We start from the raw sequence: 19696 nt of genomic DNA, 5'->3' as shown, positions 1-19696 counted from the left end.
TGCTGCACTGGGGGAAGCCATCTGGAACCTGGCAGCTGGAGGGTTGCGTTAGATTAGGGGTTGGATGCCCCAAATAATCTCCTCTTCTATTTTTTTGCTGCATACAGCAGGTTCTGATAGAGTGCTCCCAGGCATTGTAGCACTGAAGCATTCGGTGAAGTTGTCCATCTCTTTCCTGTCCTGGAGAGGTGGGAGAGAGGACCATTAGTATGGACTGTTTATTCCTCCAGTGCCTTGGAGAAAGAGTTGCCCTATGACAGCGAGCCACCAAAGGAATCAGGATAATTCTCCCTTTTGTCATGGATTTGGCAGGGGCATTTTCTCCCCTTGGTCCCCTGCTGTCTCCTTGGTTTCCTTCACAAAAGTGCCATTCTGGATGTGTTGGATAATACCCACCTGATTGTCCAGGAATCTGGTTTAGCCTAGGTGAATGGAAAAGACCATGGACATTGCAGACCCAGATAACTTCACAGCACGCAATAGATTGAAGTGACCCTCAACCCAGGCCAGCTCCTTAAAACAGTATTAAATACCGTTGCTGAACATGGATGTTCTCTGATCCAGGGAATTTGACTATGGATTACACCAGGAAACTGCTCTAGAAACACTGAATAATTTGCACAGATTTCAAAAATACTTTGGACACATGATATTTTATTCTCACTGAACTCTTATTCCTCTTTTTTTTTTTTTTTTTTTTTCCAGATGAGTTTTTCCATCACCCATTCTTGGATCCAAGTGCCTCAATGAAAAAGTGTAAGTGATGTGTTTTGTTTTGTTTTTTCTAAAAAAGTAATATTCCATGATCTACCTTTCTTTCACTGCTATTTTGGAAAAGAAAGGAGTGGGGGAAAAATGCTGTCTTTGTATTCCTTGTGATTACGTGGGCATCAACTCAAGATTCACTACACGGTTGCATCCAAAGTTTTCAGGTTTGCAACTGAAATGTGTTTGACTTGGTTGAATTATCTTCAAAGGGTAGACTTTCTTGGACCATTTAAGCATCTAAAGCAGAAGCAGATAGCTTCTACATGCGTTCAGCTGGTGTCTTTCTCAGAAATAACTGATGATTACAATTGCTTGTAGGTGAAAAATAGGGTTATTTTGTAATCTTCTCTCTTACCTGCGTGCACAAGACAGTTACTGGCCAAGATGTAAACTAACAAAGTTATAGTGAAAATGTCCTCAGTGCACTGTTCTCTCTTTGTATTTGCTACGCTGCAGTGCATGGCAAGCTCAGGAGAGCAGTGCTGCGTTGGACCAAATCCTGCTGCATTGCTTCAATCCCAATTCTTCCAATCCCTTGTGTTTTTAGAAGGGTTTATATGAGGTTCTCTTGACCAAACCCAGCCCAAGTTGACAAACATTTAATGCTGAAAACACTTCCTATCTTTTATGGTCAAAACCTCAGGTGTCAGTTATCCAATCCATTGTAGTGATGACTCAGGAGACTCCATTTACATTGAAACAGTGAAATTGGGCAATCGGAAGTGATGCTGTGGTCCAGCTTCACTTCTAACCTACTGAGTATCTGCCCTCTAACCAGGATACCAAGTTTTGTGAGGGATCTACCAGGTATATGTGCTTTTTGCTTTGTTCAGCTGAGCTTGTGCTAGGCCTGTCGTCTCCTGTTTAAAAGTCAGAGACAATGTTTTCAGCAGCAGCTGATTGGGGGAAGCAGGGCAGCTATTTTTGGGGGCGTCTGACTTGAAACACCTTTTAATGAGGTCTCACTTTCTTAGTTGTCAAGGTGTCCACCTCATAAACGCTGAGAAGACTTAACGTCGCTTGTCACTCTTGACCATCTTGGCGTGGGTCTTTATGATTCCAGAGCAGGGTTTAATGCTTATCCCTGATACAAATTTTAACTGTGTGCTTAGGTGATCCTGCGGTGGGCAGGAAAAGATTCTTCTGGTTTAGGGCTGCTAACAAGCCAGCCCGGTCTCTGCCTTCAGCTACACCATCGCCGTGGGGGGTGAGCCCTTTAAAACAAGGCCAACCTACAGGCAAGAAAAGACAGTGTCTGCTTAGGGCGGCTCCTAAGCCAGCCCAACCCTCGGTGCCAGTCACATCACCACAGTGGGGAATAAGCCCTTCAAAGTCTGACCCTCTGACAGACGGGGAAGGATGCATTCGGCCCTGCCCTGCTTACTCACCAGCCCGGCGCTCGGCTCCAGCTGCACCATCACTGCTCAGAGCCCATCCAGTACAGCAGGGAACCCCACGCAAGCGGGAACAGATGCTCCTGGGTTGGCCTCCGCTTCCAGCTTCTTCTCCACCCTCGCTGTGTGGCAGCCCAGGGCACCGCTGCGAGCAGAAGAGGGTTGTCCCAGCTCGGCCGTTGTCACTGGCAGCACCTCAGCACCTGCTGTGGGACACGGGCCAAGTAAGACGGGCACAGCCACGGGCAGGAAAGGACTCTCCTAACCAGAGACGAGTCTCCAAACCACCTGGACACCTCTGCCTCGGGACGCAGATGCACAGCGTGAGGTACTCTCCAGGTAGGAGAGACTGCTACTGGTGCTAAGGAAAAGGGAGGCATTTCTGCCATTGTTTCTAGAGATCTTGGACTATTTGTAAGAGATCTCTCATGTGCATAGATGGCTCTTTTAGACTGCCATGGAGGTCTGAGCAATTGGCCACAGCCCTCTGCAGTGGAAGCCTTCAGCAGGCTCAGAAGAGCATGGCTTCACCAGCCGACAGCCAGGACGAGGAGGGTTGATGCTAGCAATTGGAGTCCTTTTGTTCCCGTGTGTAGGAGAGAGATGGGAAGATCCAGTTTACTGGGGCTAAGTCAGGCATGTGATATTCAGTGTCAGTCTCACCTGGAGCCTCACCTGAGGGGTGCAGACCATGCCTTGACCAGAAAGATCCCTGAAGACCTCATACATTTGAATCCTAAGGTCGGAGTCTAGTAGGGCTACACTAGGACTTGCTCATTCATGAGGTCTCCTGACTTTGTAGGCAGAAGACAAACCTGGCTGCTGCTGTTGGAGGGCTATTGTTCATCTGTCTGGATGCTCAGCTCTGTGTCATGAGGGTAGAAAGGAGTGACGTGGCGTAGTGATCCAAATAGTTGCATCCGAAGGGGAAGTATTCCTAAAGTGGGTTCATTAGAGAGGCCCCAGGGTAGGGTAATGATGAGTAGAGACACTATCACTTTGATATTCTGCAATGAAGTTACCACTGACTTCAGTAGAATCTGGACTGGGACTTGGTCCTTGCTTTGAAGACCCTGGGATTTCGATAGTCGAGACGGCCAAAGAGGAGAACATCACCCAGCTCTCCCAACTCGGGGCCTAGTGTCCTGTGCAGAGCTAGTCAGAACTTGCAAATGCAGGTTTCCCTCGCTTTATGCTGTATACGTGTTCCTGGAAAACAGCGCATAACTTGAATTCCTATAAAAGGAACCCACTTTTCAATGCAATGAATAGGGATACATTCCAAGACCTCGACTGTACTGACCCCCAGACCCACTTCTACCACTTTTGCAAGACAGTTTTGGTACTCGCCAACAGGAGACAGTACACACAAGCATAGGGTGGTGGTGATTGTTACCATAATGGGGATGACAACTACAGAAACATTGCAGACAACGAGCAAGGGAGCATACATCCACACAGGAGACTATATATTTTTTTTTGGTGTGCGTCACTCCCACAACGCACCGCAGAAAGTGCCTGACTGTGGGCTGCCACCGCACCGATCGCATAAAAGTGAATTTACTTTGCATATAACAAATTTTTGGTATAAAAAGGGTCATTGCATAAGAGTGAATTCGCACATACAGTGAGGGAAACCTGTAAAAATAAAATACAGTGGGCTGTTTCAGCTTAAGACATGTCTTAATATGTACTGCTGGCATGTCTTGGAGTGGGGGGGAGGGGAAAAAAGTAGTATAGCAATGAAAAAAAGAACCCCAATCATGGAAGTCTCATTGTTCTGAAATGACATAACTCCCGGTTTGAAAAATTTCTTTTCGACAGGAATTTTTGTCAGATTTGACACTTTTCTGACTGTTTCCCTTTCAACAAGAGCCTTTTATTTATTTTTTAAAATGGAAAATGTTTTGGACCAAAACCACTTCCTCCATAATTTTTGTTATCCTCTAGCATCCTGAGGGATGTGTCCAGCCTGTAATCGGTCAAATCCTCCTCTTCCCCAGCCCTACCTGCTCCCGACAGTAAGAGCTTTCTCTTTATCACAGGCCGTGCCACGAGGAGTGGGCGTCAAACTTTTTGTAAAGTCAAGTGGCACAAGTTCTTGGCTTTTTTTTTGTTTGTTTTTATTTATTTGTTAGGTTTTTTAATTTAATATATGGTATGTTTTGTTGTTTGTTTTCCTCTTTGTTTATTTACTTATGTCTTTATTTAATCTGTGGTGTTTTACCTTTTATGACTTGATGTATTTCAGAAGTGTAAAATTACATATATAAATAAAATCCTAATAATAGCTGGTTCTAGTCAGAATGTCATCTGTCTGCAGTGGTAGGGGCTGCAGGGGGCTGGCCAGTCAGCAGGTGGTATCGGTTGGCGCACTGGTTCAGCCTCTGGCCTGCGGGGCTGTCATCTGGCCTGCGGGACTCCTGGCAGGTCCAGAAATTTGGTGGTGGGGGAGCCGTAGGAGCATTTAATTGCTGTGGCTGGTGCATGGGGGTTGCTCTGCAGCTGGATCCAGTGCACAGGGCAGGATTGATGTGCAGGGTTGCAGCCACGGACTGATGCCGTGAACTGATTTCCACCCCCCCCACTTCCATCAAACTGGCCCAGTGTCACTCATCTGGCCTGTGGGACCAGAAGGTCGTGTACCTGTGGGTTGGAGTAACCACGTATGGGCTTGCCTGACTAAAGCGGCTGTGCCAGTCTTGACTTAGTAAACAGTTGCTTGAAGAGGAACCCATACATAATGTCGTCTTTCTGTTTGTTTGGTTTTTAATGACTGATACTTAATTTGCTGCTTCTGCCCTGGCTTGAAAAAAAGAGAAACCACGCACCATGAATAACGTGGTACATTAAGGTGATATGTAATACCAGTGCCATGGTTCAGTGTTTGGAACAGGACATTCAGTCTGGAGCACTTGACCTGTTGCTCTGGTGCTGACTTCATGACTTCATTGCTCCTACGCGCAAAGGCAGCAAAGAACAAAACAAAGCGAAAGCTATTGGTACATCACGCTTCCTGCACTTTCAGTGACTTTCTGTTTATGATTTCAAAGAGTTTATCTTTTTTTAACACAGATTAAAAGGAGAAATGAACAGAAATTTAACTTTAGTCTTCTGCACTTGGCAAATGCAAATGTTGCCTAATCAGAGGTTGCAGTTAAAATAAATTGACAAGGGAGCTGGTGAAGAGGGTTGAATATATCTGGACTTTTACAGATTCTGTCCAGTCAGTTCTGGGCAGGTCAGATGCGAGGCCGAGTCCTTCCGAAGTTCAAACCCCAAATGGCTTCTCAGGCCTCTGAGTGAAGCCAAAAGCACCTTTTTGTGCTGGTTTAAGTCAGCCCTGTATATAAGTGACCTGCGGATTTCAGATAAAGACATTGGATTGCTGGTGCCCATATAGCATCTGACAGGAGAATTCATTAACCAAGCAAAAGGGTTCAATGAACTACAAATATTCAGTAAATCGCACTGAAAAGAATTTCTGGTTTGATACTCTTATTGCATGCACAAAAATACCACTAATACAAAATTTGAAATAGTTAGGTGGCCTGATTTACTATATGCTGACCCTGTATATATTAAGTCAAAGGACTTTTGGAGCTGGGGATAGAGGTTGATTTTACACTTGGAACAGCATGGTGATAAAATGATCAAGGAAGCTGCATCTAAAGTAACACTGAGTTATTTTGGTGGCTATTATAGAAGTTGATCATAACAGAAAAGTCAGCCTGCTTTCCTCCCTTCCTCATTTTTTTTTTTAAGCATTCGTCTAGTACAAATAGATAAAAATAAGATGATAGAGTCCCAAATCAGTGAGGCTGATGAACCCAAGGAAAAGTAGACAACAAGGTATACTCCACTGTCAGTGCCTGCAGGATAGAAAGGTTCAACTGTTCTGCATCAATTTGCAGGCAGAAACTGGGGAAGTCTTTTTCAGGCTTCTTCCTTTCTAAACGCACAGAAAAGGTAGTTGGACCTGACGTGTCAGTTTCGCGTGTTTTGTGCAGGGATCACATTGATTCTTCAAAGGAAGAGCTGTCTGCACGGGCAGATCTCGCAGGACTGGGCTCGCCATTTACGTGTAGGTTCAGCCAGACCTGAGCCCGGGAGAGCATTGTGCCGCCTCTGCTGTAAGATTTGTGGGCTAGGAAAAGCATTCTGGGTATGCAGGAAAGCATGCCAACCCTCTGACTGCCCTTCCAGATACCACAGTGCATATAATTTCCTTCTCATCAGGAGATGGGGCAGCATGTTGAAAGAGTGTGGCCTGCTGGGGCATTGGAATAGACATTGTAGCCTAAAGAAAGGAAAGTTTTCTGCACAGCTTTGGAGGAAAGATCGCTTTTTCTAGTGGGCTCAACTCTTGGAACCTCAAGGAGGAATGCACACAAGCTTCAGGACTTAAACATGAGAAACCAGAGACAGGATAATTGCTATCCTATCTCCATCCTCTGTTTAATCTCATCTCTCACTTCTTGTAACTGGTTCCAGCTTGTGGTAGTTCCTCCTGCTGTATCTAGCTGCCATGGAAGCTCTCCTCACCTTCTTATGGAGCATAGCCTTCAGTTCCTGCTCTCCCAGCATATCATCTTGAAGATCGTTTTTACTGCCATAAACAGGGGGGGGAAGTTCCTAGGCAAGTGAGGGGCAGAAGTTCAGGACTTGGACAACTCGGACTTCTTCACCTATATCCCAGAGAGCATCAGCTCAATGCTTCTGCCCTGGCAAATCTTCTATTCCTCTACCTGCACGTGAGCTTTCTCACTTTCCTGGATTCATAGATTATAAGGCCAAAACAGAACTTGTTTTCATTTAGTGTGGCTCTAGCACAGGCCAGGGGACTTCCTTGAATTAGTTCTTGTTTGCACTGGAATGCATCTTTTAGGAAGTCGTTTATTCCCAATTGCCAGTGCTGGGGAATCCCTGCAGCACTTGGTAAGATGTTTCAGTGGTGAATTACCCTCACAGTTAAATATTTGCACTTGACATTTTGAGTTGGAATTTGTCCAACTTTTTTTATCTTTCATAGTACTTGTGCTACGTTGAGTCCATTATCAAACTTCTGTTTCATCTCTAGGTGCATAGTGAGTGTGATCCAGTCCCCCTCTTAACCTTCCCTTAGGTAAGCTAGCTAGCTAAGTTAATGGGCTTCTTACCCTAAGGCATGTTGTCCAATTCGTTTAATCATTGAAACATTGTTCTAATGGTTAAAGAAATGAAGGTGTTTCCATATTATTGCTTCGTTGTAGTATCCTGCAATCATTAGAAATTTTACTTTATGTAGGAAACTTTCTTTTCCGTCAGCCTTGTCCTGCGCCTGAAGTCACTGCCCCCAATCCTGCCCAGTGATCCTAGAAACATAGTGCAGGGCTTTACTTTTCTGACTTCAGGTAAGGGGAGAAGAGAAGTGAAATGACCACCTTTTTGCATAGCGCTTTGCTATTGGGCTCATTCTAAACATTTCAAATGCCTGCCATCCTCTCCAAACCCCAAGCTTTAGGTAGGGTGCAGTGAATTCAAGTGTTGAACTGAATTTGTCCTGCTCTCTAGCTGAATTGAGCTCCTTAGTTACTTACTAAATGCCACTGAAGTGAATTGTTATCCCCCCCATGGTGCCTTGATCGGCCTTTCTCCCCGCAAGCCACTGCTATCCGACAAGAGCTTCCAGCATGGGCTTGACACTAATACGGCAGTGATGGGAGCCGGTTGCATAATGCCTCTTCAATAACATGCCTTCCTACCTGGTAACTTGAGGTTAATGCTGCTGCACTAATGTCTGATAAATGCACAGTGAAATGGTGCCCTGATTGTGTCGGTAACAATCTGGCCCCAAAGAGAAGTAGCAGATAAGGAGTCAGATAGTTTGGAGGAGGTAAGTAGGCGTGTGTAGTAAGTGTGTTTCAATTTAGCACAGACTGGCTAAATGTCTGGAGAGGCTGTGCAGTTTGGGTACTAGATGGGGATACATGAGATCCAGGTTCTGTTCCTGCCTCTGCCACTAACCTGTTCTTGGATCTTGGTCAAGTCACTTTGTTTCGCCATGCATCTGTTTCTCCTCTTACCCAGGGACTAACTGTTAAGCTCTGCAGGGCCAGGGTGGTCTGTTATGCATGTGTGCAGCTTCCAGCACTGTAGCTCTCCAGCCTCAAGCCAGGCCTGTAGGAGCTATTACTGGTCTATTACAAATAGCAGCTGTGAAATGGTCATGTCAAAGCACGTGGTGGGAGGCAGATCCTTCCCATTTAAGATGGGCAGAAGGTTGGCTTTCCCTTGGAAGTGGCATCATCTGGTCTGTGGGGCAAATCTGATGGAAGAAGACGACTGCAACTGCCCTTTCAATAGCAGCATTGTTGGCTGGTCTGAGTCTGACGGTATTTCTTTCTCTTTCCAGCTGCTTCTGTGCCAATGCCTTCTTATCCAAGCTCTGGCTCGGGCAGCTCCTCCAGCAGCTCCTCTACTTCCCACCTGGCCTCGCCTCCGGTGAGTAGGACCCAGAAGGCTGCGAGACTGTGTTTTTGTGGAAGATTCTGCCTGGCGTATGTTGTCTCCCGGCTGCTTTCTGCTTTTGTTGCCTCCCTGGGTAGTTTGAAATGCCTCCTCTTGCTTTTGTGGCTGTTGCCTAAAAAGCAAACACCTGGTAGTCCAGTCTGTGCTTGGTTTGAGCTACGTGCTTGGATCCCCTGGTGAACTTATTTCTGGGAATGTTTCAGGGCCTTGAGGGAAAGAGGCTTGTATTAATGATGCCAGCAGGTATCAACAGAGCTGTAAAACTCCTAGAAACCCAAATCTGTCATTTAAATCAGTGTCTGGTGCTGACTCCGACTGCAAGCTCTTTGATTTTTGGGCCAGTTCCCTGCAGGTTGGTGGCAGAGCCCCCCTCTCATGCAAAGTGAAGCCACTTGGAAGCATGGTCACCGAAGATGTCTGCTCAGGCCCAGACCTGGCCCAGTTGAGTGGTCTTGAGTTTGCTGATCTGATCCCCCCTGATACCTGAATAATGAAAACCCTCCTGAAGGGCTGAATATTAACTTGCCGCTAATGTGACATTCCTTCTGCTTGCTGAGCTGGAAGCTTATTTCAAAGGGTCTTGGTGAAAGCTGCCTTTTGAACTTCTCTGTGCCGAGGAATGCTGGAGCGACGGGGGCCGGGGAGCTGGTTTGACTACTTGGCGGTATTGCTTTCCTTATTTATGTAACGCCTGGTGTTCCTAGGGCAGCCTTCTCCTTGCATCCCTAGGGGAGCATTCCCATCAAGTAGCCCACTGTTTTGACCTCCTTATTCTTTGCACATGGCTCCATGAGAAGAGTTTCATGGCAGGGGAGACTCTTGCTGGCCTAGAAAAATGGCCCTGGAATGGGAAAGGCTTGGAAGTACTGCCCTAAGCCACCCTAGGAGCTTGGGTGGGTGGTCTGATCTAAAAGAGAGGGCTCTTTGCTCTCCAGCTCCTTTTGAACTGTATCCGAGATGATTTCTCCTCTCTGTCCAAGTCCCTGCTCTCAGATAGGAAGGGGCTTTTTGACTCCAACACTCGTCACTATTGGCTTTGTGGACTGTCCTCCAGGAACTGGTTAGAGCATCGTGTTACAGCTGCCTCTTCTGCCTCTCAACATCAGAAACTCAGAGGCTGCCCCTGGCATGGTACTGACATGGCCAGACCACCGAGCTCATCCACTAAATGTGCGGGTCTTCGTCTAGGTCCCCAGATGGAAATCGCTTTTAAACTTAACCTCATGGGGAGCTCTGTCTGTCATCCTACTGAAACTTCAGTAGGATGAAGAATAACGCTCATGCAAGACAGGGATCAGAACAATCCCTTTTTCAACTCTCAATCTTTCTCCTCCGTCCCCAAACCCGTAAAGCATCAGTGCTCTGCCAAGTGTTCCCTTTTGGTCGACGAGGGCAAAATGCAGCTTGTGCATGCTCTCGCCTGTCCTGGCAGATGGTCTGCAAGCTGTTCTGACTCATCACCATCCCAGACAATACTGATGGCCATCCATTGAAACAGGACAGCCATGCTTGTCTTGTTGAGGGTACAGCTAATAACCCTACATACATATATTCCTGAGATCTTTTTACTGCAGTGGGATGAAAGGGTATCAATCATGGATGAGCAGAAAAACCTAAAAGCGTCCCTCTGTTCGTAGTTCGGATTGAAATCCTTCTGTGGAAAAAAGTGGTTCCACCAAGAGAACCTAAGCAGAACGGTGCAATACCTCAAGGAAACTATTCTTATCTGGGATGCATTTGATGTGCCAGTACCACGTTTAGGCAAACAAAAGATGCACTGTTCTGCCTTTTTGGAGTTGGCTTTCAAAGGGCTACTCTTTTTTTCACTTGGTAAAGAAAGCAGCTGTTTCTGGCAAGTCGGCAGCCTCTATTTTATCAGCAGAATCTTGTCTGAAGCCTTGTACAACTTAATTTAGGGACTCCAGCAGAATGATGAACTAGCTCCATTAAAGCCAGTGTTTGTTTCCTTTGCTTTAAGCAGTCCCTTGGAGAGATGCAGCAGCTGCAGGAGAAAGCTCTGGCGTCCCCTACCCAGGATTCCCCTGGCTTTCTGCACGGATCTAAGGACTCTGCTGGAAGCAGCAGCAAGAATTCTTCCTGCGACACCGATGATTTTGTTATGGTCCCAGCACAATTCCCAAGTAAGCCAAGCTCTTTGAAGTGTGTTTAGGGACTGCACAGAAGTGGGGATTTGTATGCATTGGCAACTATTGCTGGAAAGCCAAAATGCTGATAGATCTGTACATTTTGACTGTGTAGTGGGAACATTTGGGTTCCCAAGCCTGAGGAAACATCTGGCTTGCTGATTTTTGTGTTGTGATGCAGTCTGTAATGAACTTGCTTCCGAGGAGGGATTGGAGAACAAGGGATGTTTTGGAACTTAGATGCACACTGAGATTTGAATGCTGCAAATCTAGGCAGGCAAAAGAGAAGGTAGCTTTACAGGTAAACTCTTGGCTTATACAGAAACTATTCTCAGGCCACCAGTTTTCTAGTGTAGCACAGTCCAAGTCAGGATTTCATCTGGAGTCTAGATTTTGCTGGATTTTTTTTTTTAAGTTTATACACCATGTTTGTGTTGGTTTAAATTGCTCTTAAATTTGGTCCTGAGTTGTGGGGGGGTTTTTTGTTTGTTTTTTGTTTTTCTCTCAGTGGCACATGTATACTTGGACCAGTGAGTGTGTTCATCTACACACAGGTGCATAGCAAACAGGCCCCGATTTTTGCCTTGCCTTTTAAGTGTGTGCTCAAGTCAGCCCCTGCTTGGTGATGCTAGGAAGGCTGTTCTTTAAAGTTAAATGCATCTTTAAGGTGCTTTGGTGAAATGTGTAAACTCTGGGCTCTGCCCCCTCTCACGTCATTCCTGTTAACGTGAACTTTCCTATGGACTAGGAAGGCAGGATGGGCTCTGAGGCATGTGTCGGAGCATGTTGTTTTGGTATGAAGCAAGAACTCCATGTTGCTTTGACTTTCCTCAGTAACCGTGTTAGGAGCCACATGCTAACTTCTGACATTGGGCTTCCAGCATTTTGAGGGTTTGGCAAAGGCAGGCTCTTTTTTGTGTATCCAGCTGCCAGCTCACGTGGTCATTCTGGCATTTTGCCACCAACGGCATATATGTGCCCGAGCGTGACAGGCAAAACATAGCACTGTGTTTACAAAATTCACTGCTTGCATCAAGGAGCATGTGCATCTCCTCAAAAACAACGCATCAAGCTCTGCCTCTTTCCAGAAGTGCCTCGCTGTCAGGTCAGAGCCTGAGGCCGTACGGATCAGCAGTAGCAGAATTAAACCAGCTGCTGTCTGCGTAGGTTCAACAAAACAAGGTTCTTTAATGCTTCTCAGTATCAAAGCGCCTCTTAGTCTTGGTGAATCAAGAGGCTCCGTTTTGAAATCCAAATATTCTGAATGTATAAAGGCTTTTATAAACGTGACATCAAAGCTAATCCATTTCTGCTCTTCCTTGATCTTCAGGTGATATAACTGCTGAGGCTGCTGGAGGGAAACCCATCCAAGACAGCCTGATGTACAGTGGGTAAGAGCTATTAAGGACTAGATTGCCCTGTCTCTGCACGGCTTTCCGTAAAGCACTGTTGGAGTTTGGGGAGTGGGAGGGGTATTACTCTCAGCCCACTTCATATACAAGGCCGTCTCTTCACACGAAAGGTGGCTGCATTAGTGACCGAGTTGCAGCACGTTTCCAGCTGTCATTGTCCTTTCTTTGCCTGGGGAAAGGTTAAGGTCCTCATCTACGCTGTGTTCAGGGTGCAGATCGGAACCAAGTCCTCACATCTAGTTGTATTTGGAGCATAGGGGAAACCCTTAAAATCTTCCTGGCTTTTGGGATGAAGCATTTCAGAGACCTGTAGAGAGCAAGTAGGAAGGGGCAGCATCTGCAGTGTCCCAGCGTCAGACTTGGAACACAGCCCAGCTTGCTGGTGAGCTGCTTTGCCCTCTGTCGGGTGAAGCTGTATCACTCCCCTTCCTCCTGCCCACTTCCAATGTCGACAGACTTGTTGTGGTGCATGGCCAGTCCCCTTCCCTTTTGCTAGTCCCCTGCCGGGGAGGGCTGGTTCCACAGAGAAGCTGTGGGGGGCAAGGGAGAGCATCTTTATCTTAAGAAAACAATGAAGTGCATCTTTCCATGCAGCAACACCCCATTCTCCTTCCTCAGCTCTCTCTTGAGGACACCATGTTTGGTCCTGCTTGCTCTACAGCCCTGAGACTTAAGAAACCTAGATTAACTTCTAGGTTCTGTCACGGGGTCACTCTGGGCAAGTCCCTCAGTTTTCCTGCGCCTCAGTTGCTCAGGGTGTAAAATGGGGCAGTTGGTATCCACCCCCTTTGCAAAACCTTTCAAATCCTGGTGTGAAAGGTGCCAGGCAGGGCAAAGGCAGATAAGTACTGCTTTTGGGCAGGCATGCAGCAGATACTGCTGTCTATTTTTGTTAGTTATTTTGTCCAGCTGCAGCCCACTCTCTTTCAGATGGGCTGACTGAGAAGCACTGGGGGGGAAACCTGACAGTAAAGTTGCACTGGGTTCCTCGGGGTAGGAAGAGTGGTTAAAAGCAGCCACCAGTTCCTCTGAAAATATATCATGCATGCATGTATGTGGATGTACACACGATTCCTAGATCTGACATTGGTTTAAAACCCTTTGTAGTAGAGGTAAATTACAGTTTCACCTTCTTTAAGGTCCCTTTGCAAGGGCCCAGTGGTGTAAAGGGGGAATTGGGCACCTACCCTGCCTGTGACTGGCTTAACTACCTGTATACAGCACCGTCGGCATGCGGCACCTGAATGCTGGACCATAAGTTTGCAGAGAGATGACCTTGACAGTACTGCTGGCTGGGGGAAGGGACCTCTGCAGTTAACTTTATGCTCAGTCTTATGTGAGGGGAAAAATAGTCTCCTGTGGGGCTGTGTACTACAGGCTCTAACTGGATGGCCTCTTTCTCCCCTTTTCCAGGAGCTCCCTTGTGACTTCTGCAGGCTTGGAAAGTCAGGGAAGGACTCCGTCTCCTTCACCCCCCTACAGCAGTTCTCCCAGCCCATCAGGGTAAGAAGGAAGATGAGGTGGGGATTGTTCAGCAGCTACCACACAGTTTTTAGGGCCTGATCCCAGTTACCATTTAAATCGGTAAGGGTCTTTCAGTGACTGATGTTGGGTGAGGGAGTGGGGTACTCCTGTTGAAATTCTCTTTAGTTCAAGGGTAGTGATTTTTTTTTTAGGACAATCATTGGGGAAAACTCTCCAACTTTGGTTTCAGCCAAGCTCTGGATGTAGAGCTCAAGGTCCCTGAAAGACTTTCCTTTGTCCTGGCTCCCAGGAAGGGCAAGGAGAAGAAGAAGCTGAGCTGGAGTTGTCTTACTGGGACTTGTGGCTTGAGCAACTGTAACCCTCTTGTAGGAGTATCTTGGCTACCCCAAGTCCCATGTACAGACACTTTGAGTATGATGAGAGTAAGCATGAGCTGAAGTACGAGGCTTTTAGTCCCGAGGAGGTCCAGCAGCTGTCATGTGTAGTTGAAACTACTGGGAGTTTTCCAAGATCACCGTAGTTTTTTTGCGGCAGCAGCAGGTTACCCTGCTCCATGCTCGTATTGTGCTTCTGAGATGAGTTTGGCAAAGGGGACAACTTCTGTTTGCCTTTTTGAGAAGAGGAAAGTGCTTTTTGGCTGGGATGAAGGGTCTGTGTCACTCGACAAGATGTTGAAAGCCATCGTAGATGCTTTGTGAAGAGGCTGTGAGGCGGCGCTCAGCTTATTTTCTGAAACTTAAACAATGCTGTGGCCTCAAATTTTGGAGCATAAGGGTAGAAGGCTCAATCCGAGAGGAAATAGCCTTTGTATTTGGAATCAAGGGTTTTTATGGTGATATCTTCTTTTATTGGACTACCTGGGACAGGCTTGTTGGCAAGACTCTATGCACAAAGTGCTCTTCCTCAGCAGCGGTGCTAACGTACCTGTTTGGAGCTTGCTTGAGTTTCTAGGGAGCTTTCTGGTGCTGCACATGTGTATCAACTGTCCTGCTAGGTAGATGTGTTGAGATGAACGGCACCTTTATTACTGATTAAAGGTATAAACAGCCTTGGCCAAAGCAGGGGACAAACAGGGGCAGAACCTTATGTCACTCCATTGAGTCACAGATTCATTTCCAGCCAGGCCAGTAACAAGTGCCACCATTTGCTGTGACTCGTATAAAATGAGGTTAAGGTCTGCCATACCATAGTCCAGCACCATTAAGGACACCAATTGACCGTGTTCATTCGTGAAGACTTGATCGAATCAAGTCTCCTTGGCCTACTCAACTTGTTCTTCCAGGCAGTCTCTTGGCAGAGGAGGCTTGGCTCTTACCTGTTCAGTGTCTCTTGGCTTTTGCCTGTCCTCACCTCTTTTATAGGTGGAAAATTAGCATGGATAAAATCTTTTAAAAACAGAAAATGTCCCAGGCTTGCGTTTGTGAAAACATTCCTTTCCCAGACGGCCCAGAATGACAAGTCACTGCTTAAGCCCATATTAATACATGGAAAAAATAGAGCTTAAAGCCTTGCTGACATGATTGGACTAATTGGCGAGTGTTTTACCTCAGTGCAGAGTTGAGTTGCATAAGGTTTCTCATTCCATCATCCCCTAAGCGTTTTTTTTTTTTTTCCCAGCAGCTTATTCTTTAACTGATTCCTGTGCAGCTCGAGGGGGAGGAAATCAGTCTTCATTAAAAGATTTAGCTTTGCTCTAAAGGGCAATGGGTGGAAACACATGGACGGTCACTTCAAATGCTGGCTACTCTTTTCTGACCATGGTTCCCCTCTTCCACATATTATTGTGGCCAAGTCCTGTTGGAATAGGACATGGAAAATCCTTTCCAGTGACCCTGGGGTCTAATGTTGTTGCTTCCGTCCTCCCAGCTTGTTCCCATCAGTCTCTGTGGAGCAGATCCCAAAGCCTCTAATGCTAGTTGTCACTTCTCCACTGGCTTGTAAAGAAACCGTAAAGAGCTGCCCTGTCCAGAAAGGGCAGGATTGGAGCCGCCACTCCAATTAAGCAAGATAGAGTGTGTGGGGGACTCAGCCTACCCCTGAAGTGCCTTGCAGGCATCGCCATGTTGTTTTAGCTTGGATTTTATAGCCTTGGGCCAGCTGGATATCATGCAGGCCTCTAGCCTCAGCACTGTGCTGTACTTCTTTAGGGGTAGCAGGCAGCATCCTGCCTTTCTGTCCTGTTTTTTGGCTTTGCTTTCTCGCAGGCCTGGAGTTCTCTCTTTGTCTCGCAAGCAGATCTTTCCCCTGCGGCACTGGCTGAAGCCCAACTGGGACAAATAGCAACAGCTATTTTAGATTGGCCAGCAATGGCATTTGCCTCCAGATGTCAGTGTGCCCTCTAGCATCGTGCCCCTTGGCATCATCCAGCGCATACGAAAGGATCATAATTGCAGTGTGCTAACAGCTGGGCTTTTGTTTTTTTTCAGTTGTTTCCCTGTTGAAGATTCACGATAAAATTGTTTAAATGTACCTCTTTGGCTGTATCCCAGCATGGTGGATTTACTGCCACCTTTGGAGTACTTGAAACGAAAAGCGAGTAAGGAAGGGGCTTCGGAGCTCTCTGGTTCTGAGAAATTCTGGACCACTTGTAGCTTGAAAGGTTTCCAGATATGACCAGTCACTAATAAGCACCGACTTCCAATTTAGTTACCAGATACTTACTGTTTAGACCAATTGGCAGGTTTCCTACTTGGTCCCTAATATGGACCTCTTCATTTCTTAACCTAAATCCAGTGTGGCAAGCTGGTTCATGCTAGGATTTGATGTACAGCAGCTGCTAGATGATTCCACTATTTGACTTGGTAACTTTTTCTTCTGTGAAGAATGTGGGGCTGGTCCAGCAGAAGTGTTGGAGGCTCAGTCCACTCAGGAGTATGCATGGTAGAGGTTTCTTCAGTTGCTGCCTCTGGTAATTGCTCCCAGATTTCTCAGCCAAATAATGCTCGGTGCATATCTTAGTGACAACTTTTGTTACCTGCTTTTTTGCCTAATCTTCTGCATATTGTAGGAATGGAGCACCTGTAGTGAAAGTGGTGACCCCAGAAATACAGGCCCCAGGAAAAACCTAAGGCATTTATTTCACTGTGTGGTGGTGGGATGTCAAGGACTCGGATAGTTCCTCCTAAAGGCGGGCTAAACGGAGCAGTTGTACAAATCCTGCCAACTCCTTTTGGCAAGGTCTTACTGTTCTTAACAGCTCCTTGATGGCTGTGACCTTCATTGCTGCTCCTCTTCTCATCTTGCATGGATGTGCACCAACATGTCATTGTAGGGGTGTGTCACAGAACCATCTTTTTTTTTTTTCAGATGTACCAAACAGTACTGACTCGATTGAAAACTTGACATCTCAGAAAACTAGGCTGTAAAGCAGTTGGACTGGGGATCCTACAGTTAGTCTGCTCATGGGCTGAAAAGGCTAAACACATACATGAGACTGTGTCTAGTGCTGTAGAGGATTAGCAAACATGTTAAACCAGTGGAGGGGAAAACTGGCTCATTTTTTGGCCTTTCAGCCTTGACAAAGGATCTTTTTCAGTAAATTGGAACTCTGTCAGGCACAAGTGATGTCTCCATGTGCTGCGTACCATGTCTTCAAGATCATGAGAATAAGCTGCAATGTAAGGGCTTCCCCAGGATTGTTATCAACAACTGCACAACATATCTAGGCACTTTTTGTTGTGGAAAGCTTTTGAGCTGTCCTACTAGACACCACAGCTTTTTCTCTGTTTTACTTCTAGGTGGGTTATTTCTTCCTTCCTTTTCTGCTCTGAGTTGCATACCTGTAGAATCGATAGCAGTATAGGCTTTCTCCTTTCTAGTTGAGGTGGACACAAATTCAAATTCCCTAAGCTCAGTGACTTCTTCATCTGAACAGGGCACCTTCATCTCCACTAAGATCTTTCTGCAATTTTGACAGCTCCACAGGTGGTCCTGTGTGTAACGAGTGAGACTGCCACGGCAGCTAATCCTGAAATGCCCAGAAGACCTAAGGATTTAAGGCAGCTACTTAGTTTATTCATACATGTTTTGAAGAGTTCTTGCACAGTCTTAGCTAAGCAGACTGAAAATAATGAAGATGACTGCCAGCTGAAGGGGCTAGCTGTTGGTGCCAGGACTGAATATCTCCTGTTGGGAAGAAACAGGAATGCAGTCTGTAGTTTGCAGAGTACATCTAAAACATTTGGGGTCCTGCTCTGCTGCCTACCTGTGACTGTTGATCTCAGAGAAAATGTTGAGAGATGGCATGCAAAGAATAGCACCCCCCCTATGCTTTCTTTTCTGCATGGCTTCGCTTACTTGGCTGTTCTCTAATGGGCTAACACTAGCCCTGTAGTGACATGCTGAAATTTGTGGAGGCCCGCCCCTTCAACAATAACTCTATGAATCATAAGTAGCCTGTGGCAAAGAGCGATTTTTCTCCGCCTGTGTCCTTTATGAGCCATAGATGTGTACGGTGATGTACTCTTTGGCTGGTGGAAATAGCTGAGCACTGTTTTTTCTGGAGGGAGTGGTGTGTTGGGTGAATGTTTTTTACTTTGGTCCGTGGGTGGTAATCTTGCTGGCAAAGATGAGGTAAGTATTTCTTTGGAGGTGTGAGGTGCCAGTTCCTGAGAGATGATTTTGAACCTTGGGAGAGGACCCATGGGTGGTCCCTTCCAGTGATAGAGGCACTCGAAGCTAATACATCAAGTCGCTGGATGAAAAGCCCTCCTCTCATGAGTCTTTGTTTCTTTTTGCATCTGCAGCCGGCCAGGCCAGTATTCCAGCAGCAAATACGGGCATTCGGTCCCCATCCCAGTACCGACACAGGTCCACAACTACAGACGGATTGAGCAAAACCTGCAGTCTCCCAATCAGTACTCTTCCCCACGGTAAGTCCCGAGGTGTAGGAAGAAGTGGGGTAATACCACCTCCTGCTCAAAGCATAAGACTTCTGTTCTACACTATTACCATGGGCAGGTTTTTCATTGTGGCCTGTAGATGGTCTTCAGTATTATGGGCCCTTTTCCTTGCCATAGGGAGGCAACCCAGTGTGTTGTGTGCATGTGCTAACTTGTTTTGGGTATTTACTGTGCCAGTGAAATCTGAGTTGTTGTGCACGGCAAGTCTTTTCCTGCGTGTACCTGTGCTCATCTTCAGACACACACCTGCCAGTTAGGTGCTCAGGTCCCATGAGCTTTCAGCCCTTTATGTCTTTAGCAATCTTCTGCCTGTTAGATCAGCCCCTGAAGAATTCTCCGAGAGGAAAGTTTCCCTTCTTTGATTTGTGGCTAAAACCAGTCATTTGCCTGATTTTAAAAGCTTGTCAAGCCACATGATAGTTCCTTATTATTGTGAGTATGTAGCATGATGATTGCATGAGCAGTTCATGCCTGCAGGGCAGGATATGCATTTGGAAGGTAATGAGGGTGAACCGGATGTCAGGCTTGAACTATGTGTCTGAATCCTTGCATGCCATAGAGGTAGATCACACTTCTGGGTGGCAGTTGGCTCACATCTGTCATTTGAGTCCCACGCACCTTAGTGCTTAGTGTAAGAATATCCATGCAAGAGGTGTATGACCTTAAACATAAAAGCATGGGACTGGAAGGGGTCTCCTAGGCCCCTTCCACTCCCCTGTGTTCACTCACAATCGTGTACCCGAGGAATTCCCAGTTACCACTTAACCCCTACACACAACTACCAATCTCAGTACCTGAAACGCCAGCACCTCCCTACAATGTGTCAGGGTGCCAGCAGGGGAGACGAGGGCACTGCTAGTTCCCTACCACCTCAGCAACAGGGAAGTAGTTGGTTAATATATATACTGAGAAGATCCCGAGGAAAGGATTATTCCCATACTGCAGACAACGGCAAACCTCCTAAAGCCTGTGCCAGTCTGTTCTCAGGGTAAAATTTGTCTCCTGAGCCCATATTCAGCAGAAAAAAATATCACATACCAAAGGTGCAATATGCTGAAACATTGGCAAGTCATGTAAATGGC

At 46.4% G+C, this 19696-nt stretch overlaps 1 protein-coding gene across 4 annotated transcripts in view; it reads left to right on the top strand.

Moving 5' to 3' along the window:
* Positions 1-19696, top strand: part of ULK1 (unc-51 like autophagy activating kinase 1) — a 91752-nt gene that overhangs the window by 50638 nt on the left and 21418 nt on the right. For 2 of the 4 annotated variants that reach the window (XM_090063055.1, XM_090063058.1), the window contains 6 exons: positions 706-756; positions 8557-8645; positions 10651-10813; positions 12147-12207; positions 13642-13731; positions 18459-18584. In XM_090063055.1, the coding sequence (XP_089919181.1) occupies positions 706-756; positions 8557-8645; positions 10651-10813; positions 12147-12207; positions 13642-13731; positions 18459-18584 (580 nt within the window). The remainder of the gene's footprint in view (positions 1-705; positions 757-8556; positions 8646-10650; positions 10814-12146; positions 12208-13641; positions 13732-18458; positions 18585-19696) is intronic. The other 2 variants (XM_090063056.1, XM_090063057.1) reach the window with 2 other exon arrangements.

This window comes from Crocodylus siamensis, chromosome 9 (assembly GCF_052110815.1).
Source record: "Crocodylus siamensis isolate JL-2025a chromosome 9, ASM5211081v1, whole genome shotgun sequence".
Taxonomy (NCBI): domain Eukaryota; kingdom Metazoa; phylum Chordata; order Crocodylia; family Crocodylidae; genus Crocodylus; species Crocodylus siamensis.
Note: the sequence above shows the minus strand (reverse complement) of the source record. Positions and strands in the feature narration are given on the sequence as shown.